Source organism: Eleutherodactylus coqui, unplaced genomic scaffold, assembly GCF_035609145.1.
Source record: "Eleutherodactylus coqui strain aEleCoq1 unplaced genomic scaffold, aEleCoq1.hap1 HAP1_SCAFFOLD_26, whole genome shotgun sequence".
In the NCBI taxonomy this organism is placed as follows: Eukaryota; Metazoa; Chordata; class Amphibia; order Anura; family Eleutherodactylidae; genus Eleutherodactylus; species Eleutherodactylus coqui.
The window spans coordinates 1399871-1416176 of NW_027101742.1; the positions used below are offsets into that span (position 1 = coordinate 1399871).

Sequence of the window (16306 nt, forward strand, 5' to 3'; positions counted from 1 at the left end):
CCGTCTAATTGCAGCGTCTAATCTCCCGATTAGACACGCTTGCGCAGTCCGGTCTTCTCCCTTCTGAATGGCGCCGCTCGTGCCGGAGAGCTGCTCCTCGTAGCTCCGCCCCGTCACGTGTGCCGATTCCAGCCAATCAGGAGGCTGGAATCGGCAATGGAACGCACAGAGCCCACGGTGCACCATGGGAGAAGACCTGCGGTCCACCGTGGGTGAAGATCCCGGCGGCCATCTTCGCAAGGTAAGTAAGAAGTCACCGGAGCACGGGGATTCGGGTAAGTACTATCCGTGTTTTTTTTTAAACCCCTGCATCGGGTTTGTCTTGCGCCGAACGGGGGGATATTGAAAAAAAAAAAAACCCGTTTCGGCGCGGGACAACCCCTTTAAGGGGTTGAATGTAATGCAGCCAATAATCCAGGTTTCTAACCTGCATATTTGGGCACTTTCTTTGCTTCTTGAATGGGTGACTTCATTTTGGTATCTAGCTTATGATCTGCGCTCTGAGCCAATTAGATGTCTCTTATTGCGTACTTGCCGCACGTGTCTCTTGCAGACGGCACGCATCAAATTACGTTTGTTTGAAGCCGCCCTTAAGATAACTTGTCATAGAATGTTAAAGTTAGACTTTACTATATCCTTAGCCTTATCCTTTCAGTATCTAGAGACTTCTCTTCTCCCTGAGTTGTTGATTGAATCAAAGTTTGTTTGAGCATCAGAGTCCACAGGTATGTCCGGCTGACTGACGGAGCCCCCATCTGACCCTCTGCCTATGCATGAGACTGTGGCTATTAAGAACAAGGGAGGGTAAGGGTGGTTGCACACCTGCGTCGGAGGTTTGCTCTCTTGCTGCATTCGAGAAGCAGGAATGGAGAATCCCCATGGCCGAACGGCTCAATTTTAAGACAGAACCGAAAGCACCAAACAGACCCCATTAACTATAATGGGGTCCATTCAGTTTCTGCTTAGCAGCCGGGCTTTTAAGCCGGAAGAAAAAGCGCTGCTTGCACTGCTCTCTCTTGAGGCTCCAATGTAAATGTGAAAACTGCCTAAGATAGGATGAATCTGCCCAAACCTTTTTTATTAATGCAATATATTGGGAACTGGCTTGGATCGATCTGGTAGCACAGAATCGGCCAACTAGACCACTATGTAACATGTGGGCGGTGGAACATGCTTGTTCAAGTCATAGAGGCATAGGGAAGAATGTTCTTACAGTATGTCAAAATATCCTATATTCAAGATGCACTTTTAATTGCGAATATCTGAATGATTCATGCAGGAAGTGACAGACTGCAACAGTCTGCTTGTTAGGTTGGAAGTTAATCAAATATGAACATGTGTGAGCAGCCTGGGAATTTGAAATACAAAAGTCTTCCAGTAATGTACAAAAATGGCTGATAATGGCAATGCAAATAATGAACGCTGGGAGGAATTCCAAGGATAAAAGAGAGATAAATTATTAAGAACTTGTCATAGAAACTTGACTTGCACATTAAGAGGTAAAGAGTGCTGCATATTTTATATGCGGGTGCGAAATGTGTGCAAGTCATCTTTTATTTAATATGTCTCTTCTGGGTTGTGATACGAACCCACGCCGTGAGACAACAGCATTTCTACATTAACGCGCCGGGCTGATGACAAAAGCCTCCGTGTCTGATTATGATCTATACAATAAAAACCACCCGGACCTTGTATTGCAAGTAATGCCTATAAATCTATTGACTCTACGTGTAAATGGAATCTGTCAGTAACAAAGAAACGCCATTCTCTCACATAACCAACCGGAACCAGTCAATACAAGGATCCAGAAACACAATAACTGCAATGGATTACGCAGGAGCATAATCTAGGACAAAGGCCCAATGTCAAGGTTAGAGTCATAGTCAAGACTCAAGACAGAGTCACTAACTTAGGGACAAGGCTGTACCTTGAACTCAAATCAAGGAAACATGGCCAAGGATTCTTTTAAAGTGTAACACTTGCTTTATAATGAATGGGCCAGAAACATTCAGTTGAGTGCTGTACCCTTACAATTCTGCTTGGCTCTCCTTGGAAAACTCATAGGTTAGAGTAGTTGGGTGCTAGTTGGGTGTCAGACCCCTACTGATTTGACATTAAAGGGGTTGTCCCGCGCCGAAACGGGTTTTTTTTTTTTTCAACAGCCCCCCGGTTCGGCGCGAAACAAACCCGATGCAGGGGTTAAAAAAGAAAACCGGACAGTGCTTACCTGAATCCCCGCACTCCGGTGACTTCTTACTTACCTGGTGAAGATGGCCGCCGGGATCTTCTCCCTCGGTGGACCGCAGGGCTTCTGTGCGGTCCATTGCCGATTCCAGCCTCCTGATTGGCTGGAATCGGCACGTGACGGGGCGGAGCTACCAGGAGCCGCTCTCCGGCACGAGCGGCCCCATTCAGAAAAGAAGAAGACCGGACTGCGCAAGCGCGTCTAATCGGGCGATTAGACGCTGAAAATTAGACGGCACCATGGAGACGAGGACGCTAGCAACGGAGCAGGTAAGTGAATAACTTCTGATAACTTCTGTATGGCTCATAATTAATGCACAATGTATATTACAAAGTGCATTAATATGGCCATACAGAAGTGTATAGACCCACTTGCTGCCGCGGGACAACCCCTTTAATGACCAATCTTAAAGATACAGAGAAAGTAAAAGTAAAATCGTTGGAACAACCCTACCATAACGCCCAAAGACCTATAACTTTGACGGGACCAAACAGACAAGAGGGTGGAGGATATTGAGATAAGCAGGTAAATGGCACAGCCTTTCAGAAAAGAAAAACCAAGACAAGAAATTTAAACTTGACTTCTCTTTTATTGTAACGTTTGCAAGCCCTCTTCCTCAGGAAGGCTGGAGTGAGAACAGCTGTGGCATTGGACAAGCTTAAGTGTACATACAAGAAATACTATTGTAGTGGCCCATTGTTAACGGGGCCCCTCAATAATGTATGAATGCAATTGTCTCATGCTTTGTATTGTCAGTGTCTTTCATGTTGTATGAATATGATGTGTATTGCATAACTGCAGCACTGAATGAGTTAACTGTCTGGTATGTGAGATGTCTGAGAAATGTACCTTGTTGTTTGTCACGCGATCGTTCTTCATATAAGTGAATGCAAGAGTCTTTGTGGTGCTGTTCCGGTCTTGCTAGTGTGAGGAGCGTTTTGGAGGAACTGCAAGTAAGCCACACAGACATCTTCAGTTCTGTGTGGGCCGGAATGGAAGAGGCTGAAAGGTAACCTCAGCCTTCCCTGGGCCTGCTTTATCCAGGAGATGCCAGATGAATGGAGAGAGAGTGGAACCACCATCACAGTGTGGAGTGCCTGCCAAATGTGAGTGCTGACCGGTAGAGAGCTGGCGAGAGTAAAAGGAGTTTGTACCAGGGGCAGAGCCCTGCAGATAACTAGGACTGTAGATTCTTCTGTCAACCTGGGATTTCCTCTCTGTCGCACCACTTTGTGATTTATGCACCGTTTTCCTGCTGGAGTTTATACTTCTGATTGGACTGTAAATAAGTTTCTGCAAGTAAACAAGCACTGCCGACCATTCCCGGATTTGCTATTTAAAGTTCCCTGTGAGTGTGGACCATTTTACCATCCGGATTCACCACAGAGGAAGGAACTGTGGCGTCACGCGTGACAAAAAGACTGTTAAGGTAAACCACGTATTGGTTTACCCCCTTTGCAAGACATCCCCTCAGTAACTTGAACAAACCCCATGTTACCCTCAGGGTGGGAAATGGTAGAGCCCCGTGACAAGTCCCAAATCTACCCTGCTGTCTCCTACGCTGTGGGCCTGCTCCTCAGACGCTGCACTAGACTCAGGCAACAAGTGCAGCAGGTAAGGTATGTCCAATCACACACCTAGGAGAAGCAGTTATATGGCTGCTGCTTCCAGGCACGAGTTGGTGCTGGATTCTAGCATTTCCCGTGTGCACAGCTCGGATTCTCCATGGCTACAGCTGCTCTCACTCCAGCAGTGCTGAGGAAGAGGCTTTGCACCTCGAAACACATATTTGTTGCTGAGACATTACAATAAAAGAGAAGTCGGGGTTAAATTTTCATCTTTGTGCGTCTTTTCTGGAAGGTTGTGCCATTTACCATTTTTTTTCTAGTTCCTACTGGTAACCCTAAGGGTATGTTCAGGGGCGTAAGTAAAGGCTCAGGGGCCCTGATGCAAAAGGTGAGCTGGGCCCCCCCCCCTCCCCCCCCCTCTATCTGTATCTGTACCCGTACTAATACCTAAACCATGCTGCACAGAGACATAACTTGAAGCTTCTGGGCCCCAATGCAAAACCTGTAACAGGGCCCCCAACTATAATGCTTTATTCATAGCACTAGGCTCCCTATATGGAGAAGAGAGGCCTTATGGGCCCCCTAAGGCTCCTGGGCCCGGGTGCAACCGCATTCCCTGCACCCTCTATAGTTACGCCCCTGGGTATGTTTACACATACCGGAAAATGGTGCAGGTTGTCTACAGCAGATGAACCGCACCAAATTCCACATCAAAACTACGGCATAAAACATATCGAAATCTGTGCCCTCTGCAGCAGATTTCACACTTTCAATTAAAATTATGCGGATTCGCATTAAAAAATGTTTCAGAATTTGCAGATTCTGATGTATATTCTACTACGCTTTTGGTGCGGATTGTCCACTGTGGACAACCTGCACTGTTTTCCGATACATGTAAACATACCTTGAGGTAGGCCATCAATAAAAAAAAGTTCCCAAAATACAGAGGACAGAATGGTAGTCAAATGAAACAAATCATATATGAAAACAGCACAATTGGTGACACCAGATTATAATAAGAATACAAATATCAGACATTTATGATGGACAGAAATAGCAAAAATATCCGCCAACTCTTTGTAGTCAGATTGAGTATCTGAATACAGTCTACACTTAATACTCTTAGTGCACAAGCATTGCTTATGATTCGCCAGAAGGTTCTGGGCGTCCTATCCTTAACTGAAAAATATTCTGTATAACACTTTTATGTGAAACCTATATTTTATGATAATTTTGTGGCATTCTTTTTTATTTTTCAAGTCATAATCTGTTTCATGTGGTTTTCACATAGGCTAACAGGCTGATAATAGGCTAACACTTCCTGTTCTGTAGAGATCAATTATCACCACAAGGAAAAACACCTCCATATAGATAACACAGGATCCAGCATTCACTAGAAGTAATAGTTACAGCTCACCTCCTCCCCCTCCTTCACAATGATTGAGCATGCCTAAAACACTCTCCCCTAGAAGTCAATGAATATGTCTAGACTACAGGTTCCTATGGTCTAATGTGGTTGCTGTATTTGTTAACTGTACCTGAGGCATGATGGCCACCCCCATAATTACTTACAGAAAACAGAATAAAAAATGTACAATCAAGCAAAAAAGGATGGAAGATATTTCAGTATCTGGTTTTAATTAGTGAAAAATCTAGATCATATATTCCCTTTAATTACCAGATAACACAATAGAGGCCCAAGTTTGGGATACTTACATGTAATATGTGGGATATAATCCTTCAAAGTACCAGCAGTGTTTTTTGGCTTCAGTGCACTGAAAAACAGAAGAAACCAAACTAGTGAACATATTGTTGTGTTATACAGTAACATATACAGAGACTTCCCAAGTAGGAGTTGGGAACACAGGAATGTCAAGAACACCAAAAAATGGAAATCCCTGTGCCATGCATCCCCTGCAGGCCCAGCAGTAGGCATAAGACAGTTCGATGAAGTTACCCAAGACTTTGCACCACTTTTATCATGAAGAAAAATCACAAATAATAGCCCCAGCCACTTTGCTCTATACAGGGGTTACATTTGTTAGCGCAAAATTCGCTATCTCAGATATACTGTGTGGTCCAAATTTAGATAATATGTACAGGCCTGGAGAGCCTTTCAAAGACCACACGTCTGACCATCATGTGTCCCAAAAGAATCTCTAACTTTATTAAGCGCGCGTAAAACTTAAATAAGTTTCAACACAGGAAGTGAAGTAATTTAGGAATACAGTTACAGTATTTAGCGAGCCGATTGGTTGTCCTCAGAGGGAGGTATTTGTGAGGTAGCTTGTGATGTCATCCATCTGGGAGGAACTTCGGTGAGCACGCTCAGTTCATTCTTGAATTTGGTCTCATGAGAAGAACATCCTGTTTCTCCTCTCTGCTTGACCAAGACAAAAACAAAGATATTCCTAGATAGGTTTCTGCCAGTTAGAACCGGTTTGACCAGTTCTTCGACACACAGCACTAGCTCCTTCTATTCTTGTGGAGGTGGGGGGGGGGGGGCGATGTTCCCTTCCCCCAGAGGTTCAGACCGGAAACACAACATGGCATCTTCACAGTTGACAAAAATACAGAAAATACATATAGGATATCTCCCACACATTTCTCACTGTTAAGTGAAGTCAGTGGGGGTTAACAGAAGAAGGCGGAGTCTCCTAATGACCAACAGATTTACCATCACTTAGGTCGGCTTCACACGGGTGTATTTGTACACATATTTACACGTGTAATATTTGGGTTCATTCACATCTCTGTATTTTGCGTGTGCATTTCAGCCGGAAGCATGCGCTATTTTTGTCAGTATTTGTGCACCTAAGATCCCCATAGAAGTCAATGGGGGTACGCATTTCAGATGCATGAAACATTGCGTAATTCCGCTGAAAAAAGAACAAATCTGGAACTAATTAGCTATTTCGGGGAGTTTTTGTTTGCTGCACGTAAATGACCATACCTTGTGGGCACAAAAAGTATGGTAAAATACACCAATGTGTGCGCAAAAAAAAACATTGTTCATTATACAAATTAGCTTATGCTCATGTGAAGCCGACCTTACACCAGAAATTACAGTAAGCAAGTGAGCAGATAAACTAAGTGTAGGTGCAACCTTCTCAAAGAAGTACAAACATATTAGCACAACTTCTCAGTTTTTATTGTAGTACTCCGTTTCGGGGCTAAAATGTCCCTTCCTCAGTATTTTTCTGGGGACATACTAATTACTAAGACATAACAATATAGAATAGGGAGGGGTTACAAATAGAGAATGGATAGGAATGGGATTCATATATAAAAAATGCATAATAGAGAAGAATAAAAGAAAATGTAGAAAGAAATACAAAACGAAAAGGGAAAAACTAACATAATCAAATACTTACATAAATAATTAAACATAAATAAAAATAACTACAAGGCCCAATGACCACGGGTGGATTTGATTTGTGGAATCCGCGTGGGGCACCTGGGGCATGGGGGTGCATGGGCGATCACAAAGGGATTTAAAACATGCAAATTTGATTTGCGAACCACCCGGTCCCCCCTCAAAAATTGCAGCATGCTCTATTTTCTGCTGATTCCAGTGCGGACGGCTTCCATTGAAACCATTAGAAGCCATTTGATCCGCGGCATACTCTATGCTGACACTGCAGACATGCAGCGGATCTCGCGGGAAAGCAGGAGATTTGGGGGGAGGAAGGGTTGCGCATGCGCCGTGCAGAAGAAAGCAGATCCAGCCGGGATGGAGGAGACCCGCGCAGGATCCTAAGAGTTAAAAAAATGTCCCATGGCTGCCGGCACGGGTGGATTCCGCGCGGGACACCGCACTCTGAATCTGTGTGTGCCGTGGACATCAAGCCTATATCCCTCATGGAGTGAGGTGATCGCTCTCCCATCAGGTTTTATTGGTCACACAGTTTTAGCTTGTTCTTAGGTGATTCTATATGTATCTTCCTGCACCTGTATATAATGTAGTAGGAAATAACGGATAGTATTATTTTATGCTACTTTATAGCCAGTGAGCACGATGTTATGCAAAAACAACCAGCGGTATGATCGATGGAATATCTGCTAGGTTTTTTTGGTTTTTGTTGTCACAAAAGAGAATTCTCATTCTGTGACGGATTTATATTTCTTTTTATTTATGTTCATTTCATTATTTTGTTATATTGGTTTATGTTTATTTTTCCCATTAGGCCAGCTCACACACACAGTTCCAGGACTATCTTTTGGGCCTGACGTAAAAGCGCCCGGCGCTATAATGGCCGGACAGGCACTTTTTTGTCGCGGAAATACAGCCATGTGATCTGATGCATTGGAATCCAATACATCAGATCGTAGGGTATATTGGCCGACCGTGAAAACGGCAGGACGATATACGCTTGTGTGAACAAAGCCTTAATCTGTTTGATTAATTAAAGTCAATGGTTTTGTACAATGTTCCACCTGAATATCATTTTGAACCCTCTAATGAAAAGGGTGAACGGATGCAATAAAGCCATGAAATCTTATTCATACATAGCTGACAATCAGCATGCTACATTAATATTTTGAAGCCAAAACGAGGAGTGAGTGCAAACAATAGAAGTAGTATAAATCTTTTCCTAATGAGCGGTTCATATTTTACAGAAATAATAGGGTTAGGAATAGGAGAAAACCAATGTGGCTATATAAGATATAAAGGGGCAATCAACAACAAAAAGGAAGCATTTTAAAGTGGCGCTAACTTTTCAGGCAACTTATACTCATGTAGTAGCCTGTTTGTGTCTCATCAATCTGCAATATGCTTTTATTAATCTTGTTTTATCACTGTAAATCAAGTTTAAAGTGGCTGCCAATAGGGGGCTCCCTTCCAGTCCCTCTGCAATCAATTGCCCATTGTTAGGGATTGAGCTTCTATATTAACTGGAATTAACTGTAGGGGACTGATGTTTCCTCAGTGTCTGCATTTTGAAAATCTGTGCCTCTCCTGTTACAGTGTTTGTGAACATTATTTTGAGTTTACTAACCATTTGGCTGGAATGTCTTTGAATGCCTGACTCCTACAGTCATTTGGACACGGCACAGCATTGGGCATTCAGATACTGTCTCCCTGCTGTTTGGTTCAGTGCTCCCCATACAACACAATGCTGCAAGGAAAGTGAGGAAAAGGAAGTGCAGGATAGTGAACTACTGGCAGAATGGTAGGCTTGTGGCACACCCGTGCCTGAAAATGAATTACAAACAGCAGGATGGCAGAAAAATGCAGAATACAATCTGAAATTCAAAACTTATATCATGAAACGGAATAAAAACAAAACATGAGAGGGTAAGAGAAACCTGGTGTATTTTAGAAAACTTGTTGAAAACTCAGGTAAGCTTTGAACTACTGAAGCAATAAGGCAGTGAAGAAGCACTAAAAAACCTTAAGAAAAAATAAATAAATGATGTAAAAAGCAATTAAATCAGCAAAAGTGAAAACAGAGAGTAATTGCCAAAGACAGAAAAACTAATTTTAAACTGTTCTTCAACTATATAAATAATGAAAAGATTAAAATGGAAAGTATTGGCCCTTAAAAAGTAACAAAGGAGGAATTGTAAATGGTGATGGAAAATGCAAATCTATTAAATCGTTTTTTTCTTCAGTATATTCACTAAAGAAAATGAAATGTCAGATGAAATTCAGAATGATAAAGTAAAGTCTCTATTAAATGTCACCAGTCTAACCAGGAAAAAAGTGTAGAGCTGCTTTAAGAAGATTAAAATTGACATATCATCAGGTCCTTGTATACTGAGGGAATTGCGTAATGTGATAGATAGACCATTGCTTCTTATAGGCGTCTACAGTAACATTTTGCGTGTGTAGCATGCGGTGAATGGAACTCATTGATCTCAATGGATCTGTTCGCCTGAACATATTTTTTTAAATAAAAAAAGTGGCAAGACCCATCCTGATGCGCATTTGTGCATCACAAGATCGTATTGAAGTTAATGGGTGTGTGTGAATGAGCATGACCTATGCAGAAAACCTGCATATTCACTGCGCACACGCACACAAAATCAATGTGATCTTGCACATATTTTTGTGTGCGCAAGCGCGATGCATTTGCGCACACGAATACATGCCAATGCAGGGGAAATACGTAGGTATAAGTGCACTTTGGTCATACAAATACGTGGCGTACTTGTGTGACTGAAATGCGCTAACGCCCATGTGAAGAAGTCCTTAGGGGGGTATTCACACGGACCAGTGCGATATCGGTTTGAGAAATTCGGACTGATATTACCCCCTTTATCATCTGATTTTCGGTGAGAGCACAATACATTTTGGCTTAAAAAACGCATTGCATGGCATCTACGTACTTGCAATCTTGAATCGAATATTCAATATTAAAAATCACATCACACTTCCATGCAATGTGATTTTTTTTTTTTAAAGAGCCCATAGGCAATAATAGGCGATTCCTTGCGATCAAAGTGTTACTAACACATGCGAGTTCCGTCCGTATCGCTATCGGACAGAACTCACGTGTGAAACCCGCCCTTTTCCTGTCTGACTGTTGCATTGCCCTTTTGGATCTGCCATTGATCACTACTGAACCCCTGAGCTGTGTCCGGTGAGAATACCTGAAGGGTGCTGTTACAGGAGCGCCGCCAGCACTCGCACTTCGCCGTTAGTTGCCGAATTTGGAATGTTAGCTCAGCCACGGACAAAATTGACATGCTACAGACTGATAAATCGACACTGCGGGTCAGTCTCCATTAGGAACGTTTCTGCAGTGTGTGGATGAGATCTGTTAAAATCTCATCAACCTGCTTGTGACTATAATCAGCCTCAGATTTCCGCAGTTTTTCCGGCCAAGTACATTTACCCCGAGACGAGATCCAATTTGGAGTTTTCAGTCTTCAATTCACTCTAATAAGAGGCAGAAAAAAGAAAAATGGGATTTCCCATTTTTTCTGCAAGAACTGTAGAAGTCGAGTCTCCTCTGTCAGGAGTCCCAGGCTGCACACTTTCTCATGAGATCACCTTTGCCTTTTATGTCTACTTTCAGCTTTATTAGCTCCATCAGAGTGATCGTTCTACTCCTCGCTAGCAGCTTGAGCCTTTCCGCCTGCTTTGTATTATCTTTTAACAAGCGTCTCCCACGCTACTGGATGCTAATTAGACACTAGGCAGCAATGATACAATGATCTGCAGCCATGACAAAGAGGAAGAGTTCAGCTGCGGCGTGTTCTGTCTGAGTACAGATAATATGTGCGGTCGCGTACGGGATGTGCGCATCTTATTCTCCCCTAATGATTCAGATTCATCTCCACTGCCAAAATGGCACATGGCTGGACCCCTCTAGACCAGTGTTTCTCAACTGCAGTCCTCAGAGACCCCCAGCAGGTCATGTTTTTAGGATTTCCTCTGTATTGCACAGGTGATGTAATTATCGTCAGTGCCTCAGACAGGTGTTCTTACTATAGGACAGTGGTGGCGAACCTATGGCATGCAGAGCCCTCCCTGCTGGCACGCGCCATTGGCCGCTCACCACTTGTGAATACTGGCAGGGTCCGCGGCTCCCCTAACGGCATTCACTCAGCTGCGCTGCTAGCAGTGCTGATCCTGGCGCACACTCTGATATCAGTATGCAGCCAGGATCCTCCCTTGACGTCTCCTACTGCTTAGTTCCGCAAGAACAGGGGGAGGAGGCTTCCGGCAGCACACTGAGGTCACAGTGTGCATCAGGATCAGTGCCAGCAGCAACACCAATCAGAGGAGGAGGAGGTAAGTATATGGGCCTCGTGGAAGGAAAGTGTCGCTGTCACACTGGGGGCCGCTGTGGGGTGTCGCTGTCACATTGGGGGCCGTTGTGATAAGCTCCGACCCCTGGTGTTGGCACTTTGCAGTAAATAAGTGGGTTTTGGGTTGCAGTTTGGGCACTCGGTCTCTGAAAGGTTCGCCATCACTGATATAGGATGTCCTGAAAACATGACCTGTTGGGGGTCCCTGCAGACTGGAATTGAGAAACACTGCTCTAGTCTATGAGTTGCTGATAGTCGAGTACCTTTCACACAAGACAAAATATCTTGCAATAGCAAAGCAGAAAATGCCGTTCCTGAATTCCGCACCAAAATCACGCGACTAACTGTGGATTTTGATGCGTAATTGCGGGCAGGATTCTGCTATTATTAATTCCGCACCAAAATCTGCACATTATTGGTGTGAATTTGGGGGCTGAATATTTTGCAGGAGGACAGGGACCTTTCACACAGGCGCAATTAGCCCGCACCTAAGGGCGGGTTCAGGCGAGCATAGACGCAACTACACTTGCCGGTATAGACAGTAGTTGTGCCTGAATGAGGCCAGAGTGCAGAAGTTTGAAAAAGTCACGGAAAGATAGGCGCTGCCGGATCCTTCCCGCATGTAATATTCACTACCACTAGTGAAAACGAAACCAAAGAAATCCACTCAAATTACTTTTGCCCCGTTATGCTGCGGTGATGATCACAGCTGCATAAGGGGAAAATAACACGTTTGTCTAAAACTGCCCTAAGGCCAAATTCACAGGAGCGTATGCCTATTTGCAGAACAAACTATACTTTTTTGTGCACACATCAGCATATTTTACTGTACTTTTTCCATATTTGCACGTGGCAGAAAAATACGCACTGATTGAATTAGCAAATTAGTCTAATGAGTTCCAGATGTGTCCTTTTTTCAGCGCAATTACATAGTGTTTTACGCATCTTCTGGCTTATTTTTTGTGCATTTGCGCATCCTCATTGAGCATTGAATATATGAATATTAATAAGTTGCAGCTAGGGTTGCCACCTTTGTCACGAAAAAATACCGGCCATGGTAAAAGGGGCGTGGCTTATCACAGCTTTTTTTCTCCTTTATCTCCTGGATCCCGTCCAGCAGCTCTGTGCATGCGCGGGATCCAAGCCAGCGTGTAGATGAAGTTTAGTGTGAATCACATGTCATCTACTCGCGAGTACATGCTGCAGACGCTCGCATAGCATACAATCTACACGCAAACGCATTTGACATTCCCCAGAACGGTCCCCAGTGTTAATAGTGACATCCCCCAGAGCGGCCCCAATGGTAATAGTGAAATCCCACAGAGCGGCCCCAGTGGTAATAATGACCTCTCACAGTGGCCCCCAGTAGTAATAGTGACACCCCACAGAGCAGCCCCAGCATTAATAGTGACACTGCACAGCGGCCCCTGTAGTAATGGTGACATCCCACAGTGGCCCCCTGTCACAGATGACAGCTGCGGTAGAGGATCCTGCTGCCAGCACCCCGTAATTATTTTTCAGGTAAGGGCTTTAAATATAAACCCTTCCCTGAAAAACAACCCAAACTGGTGTAAAAAAAAAACATACTCACCTTTCCTCAGCTGCCGGGCTCAGCCGTGTCCTGTTTCCACTGTCCCCGGCTCTGCACTGAAGTTCTTTTAATTCCCCGCCTGCTGAGAGAGCTGCTTCTGATTGGCTGAGGCATTTAGCCAATCACAGGCAGCTCTCGGCCATTCAATAAATGACAGACGAGAGCTGTCACCGAAGGGACAAAAGGTTTCAATGATGACTTATGAAAAACCCTATGAACCCTCCATGTAGCTGGCAAATCAAGTTCCTAAGCAAGCGGATTTACTACACGCGTAATGACAAAGGGACCCATGCAACACGGCGCCAGTTTCAAAGATGGGACCTTCAATTTGAGATTTCTAGAAGACAAATATACCTTCTGTCCCATCCTGTAAGGTTCAGATACTGACAGACTCCTCCCACTATGCAACTGCATACGAGTCCCTGTCGCTTCCAGGTTCTTCTGTACCTCCTCCCATACCCCCTGCAGTGCACCTGTGGCGACATCAGCTGCAGGACAGGCAGATGGAGTAGAAATAGCTGTAAGGAAGCAAGGATACTGACCATATACGCAAAGGAATGGAGATACCCCAGTGGAAGAACAAGTACGGTTGTTTAGCGCAAACTCTGCCAATGGCAGGAATTCTGCCCACTGATGAGCCTTCTCGCTAGCAAACAACCATAAATATTGCACTAAATCCTGGTTCTTCCGCTCAGTCGGACCATTAGTTTGCGGGTGGAATGCTGACGAGAAGGAAAGTGACGTTCCCAGGTTTCTACAGAAGGCTCGCCAAAATTGTGCAACAAACTGAACACCGCAATCAGACACAATGTTCTCGGGAACCCCATGTAGACAAATGATTTCTTTTACAAAAATCTTGGAAAATTCTATTGCAGAAAGTAGCTTCTTTAACACCACGAAATGTGCCATCTTTGAGAAACGGTCTACAACAACTAGGATAGTGGTGAACTTCTGAGACTCAGGCAGATTGGTGATAAAATCTACCGATAAATGCGACCACAGACGAGAAGGCAACGGTACCAGTCTCAGAGGCCCCTCCGGACGCCGATGCCTTTTACTGCGTGCACAGACAGAGCATCCCTTAACAAAGTTGCGGATCTCCCGAGACATGCCTGGCCACTAGTAGTGCCTAGTACACAGATCTAGAGTCCCCTGAACCCCAGGGTGGCCTGCGAGAACAGATGAGTGAGATTCTTCAATGACTCTTAATCGCAAGGTCTCTGGCACAAACCATCTGCCCTCCGGCACCCCCGAGGGAGCGTCCTGCTGACAATCCCGTAGATGAGGATCGAGATCAGACTATACAGCTGCCACCACCACCCCGGGTGCCAAGATATTCTCGGGAGCCACTGTCTCACTTTCCAGCAAACCTAAACTCCGTGAGAGGGCGTCTGCCTTTACGTGCTTCTCCCCTGGAATATATGTAACGACGAAGTTAAATGTGGCGAAAAACAACACCCACCTGGCCTGACGAGCTGTGAGTCTCTTAGCATTGGAGAGATATACCAAATTTTTATGACCAGTATACACGGTAATGGGATGCCCTGCCCCCTCAAGATGGTAATGCCACTCTCAAGAGACCACTTAATCTCCAATAACTCAAGATTACCCACGTCGTAGTTATGTTCCGCCGAACTGAACTTCCGTGAGAAGAACGTACAAGGATTATATACCCAGCTGACTTCCTGAGACAATACAGCCCCCACCCCCACTTCAGACGCATCGACCTCAATGAAGAACAGTCGCCGCGCATCAGGCTGTACTAGCACCGGGGCAGCAGTAAACGCCCTTTTGAGACGACTAAAAGCCTTTAGGGCCTCTGGCGACCATCTTACCAAGTTGGCACCCTTCTTGGTAAGATCGGTCAGGGATCGAGCAGTAACAGAATAATTCTTCATGAATCTACGGTAGAAATTAGCGAAACCTAAAAACCGCTGGAGAGCTTTCAGGTTATCTGGTCTGACCCATTGGAAGATTGCTGCCACTTTGTTAGACTCCATTTGAATCTCCGTGGGTGAAATCACATAACCAAGGAAGGACACTTATTTAGTACCAAAAATGCATTTCGCCAACTTGACAAAAAGTTGGTACTCACGCAAGGGGCAGAACCAGCCTCAGGTGCCGCACATTTGAATCCCAGTCTGGGGAGTACACCAGAATGTCATTGAGATATATGACCAAAAATACCCCCAGGAAGTCGTGGAAGACCGCGTTCATAACTCCCTGGAACACAGTGGGGACATTACAAAGTCCGAAAGGCATGACTAGACATTCAAAATGTCCGAATGAGGTGTTGAATGCGGTCTTCCACTCATCTCCCTTTCGGATGCCAACTAAATTGTAAGCCCCCCTTAAGACCAATTTGGAAAACCAGTGGGCCCCCACCACCTGATTCAATAAATCAGGGATTCTTCACTGTAATTTTATTCAAAGCCCGATAATCCATACAAGGCCTCAATGTCCCATCCTTCTTTTCTACAAAGAAGAGACCTGCCCCGGCAGGGAAACTGGATGGCCTGATTGCCATTTGGCCAGAGACTCTGAGATATAGGACTTAAGGGCTTTATGCTTACACCCAGACAAATTGAAAATGGCTCCCTTAGGGATGGGACTGTCGGGTATCAAATCAATACCACAGTCCCACTCCCTATGGGGAGGCAAAGTCTCAGACAGTTTCTTGGAAAATACATCATGAAAATCAGACAAATACTCAGGGATAAGTATGGTATCTGCTGAACACATGGATATAGTAGCTATGTGACTATGACAGGACAACCCCCAATGTGTCAAATCCCAAGTAGACCAATCAAATCGGGGGTTGTGCAGTGCCAACCAGGGCATACCAAGCACTACATCAACGGACATCCTTTCCATTACCAAGAACGACAGATTCTCAGAATGGAGAACACCCACAGTGAACTATAACATGGGAGTCCTCCATTATACAACCCCTGCAGACAGAGGGGTAGAATCAATACTAGTGAAGCGTATGGGAATCTTTAACGCCGAGACTTCAGTCATCAGAGGTCTGACAAAACTTAAACTAATTAAATTGGCGACAGCACCCGAATCAATAAAAGCTTGACCGGACCGAGTAAAATTCCGGAAGCCAATCCAACAAGGCACCAAGAATTTAGGGAG

General features: G+C 44.6%; 1 protein-coding gene across 1 annotated transcript in view; it reads right to left on the minus strand.

The window, feature by feature from the left end:
- LOC136590988 (WW domain binding protein VOPP1) overlaps positions 1 to 16306 on the minus strand; it is a 165042-nt gene that overhangs the window by 41306 nt on the left and 107430 nt on the right. The window contains exon 2 of the mRNA XM_066588450.1: positions 5530 to 5588. Coding sequence (XP_066444547.1) covers positions 5530 to 5588 — 59 coding nt within the window. The remainder of the gene's footprint in view (positions 1 to 5529; positions 5589 to 16306) is intronic.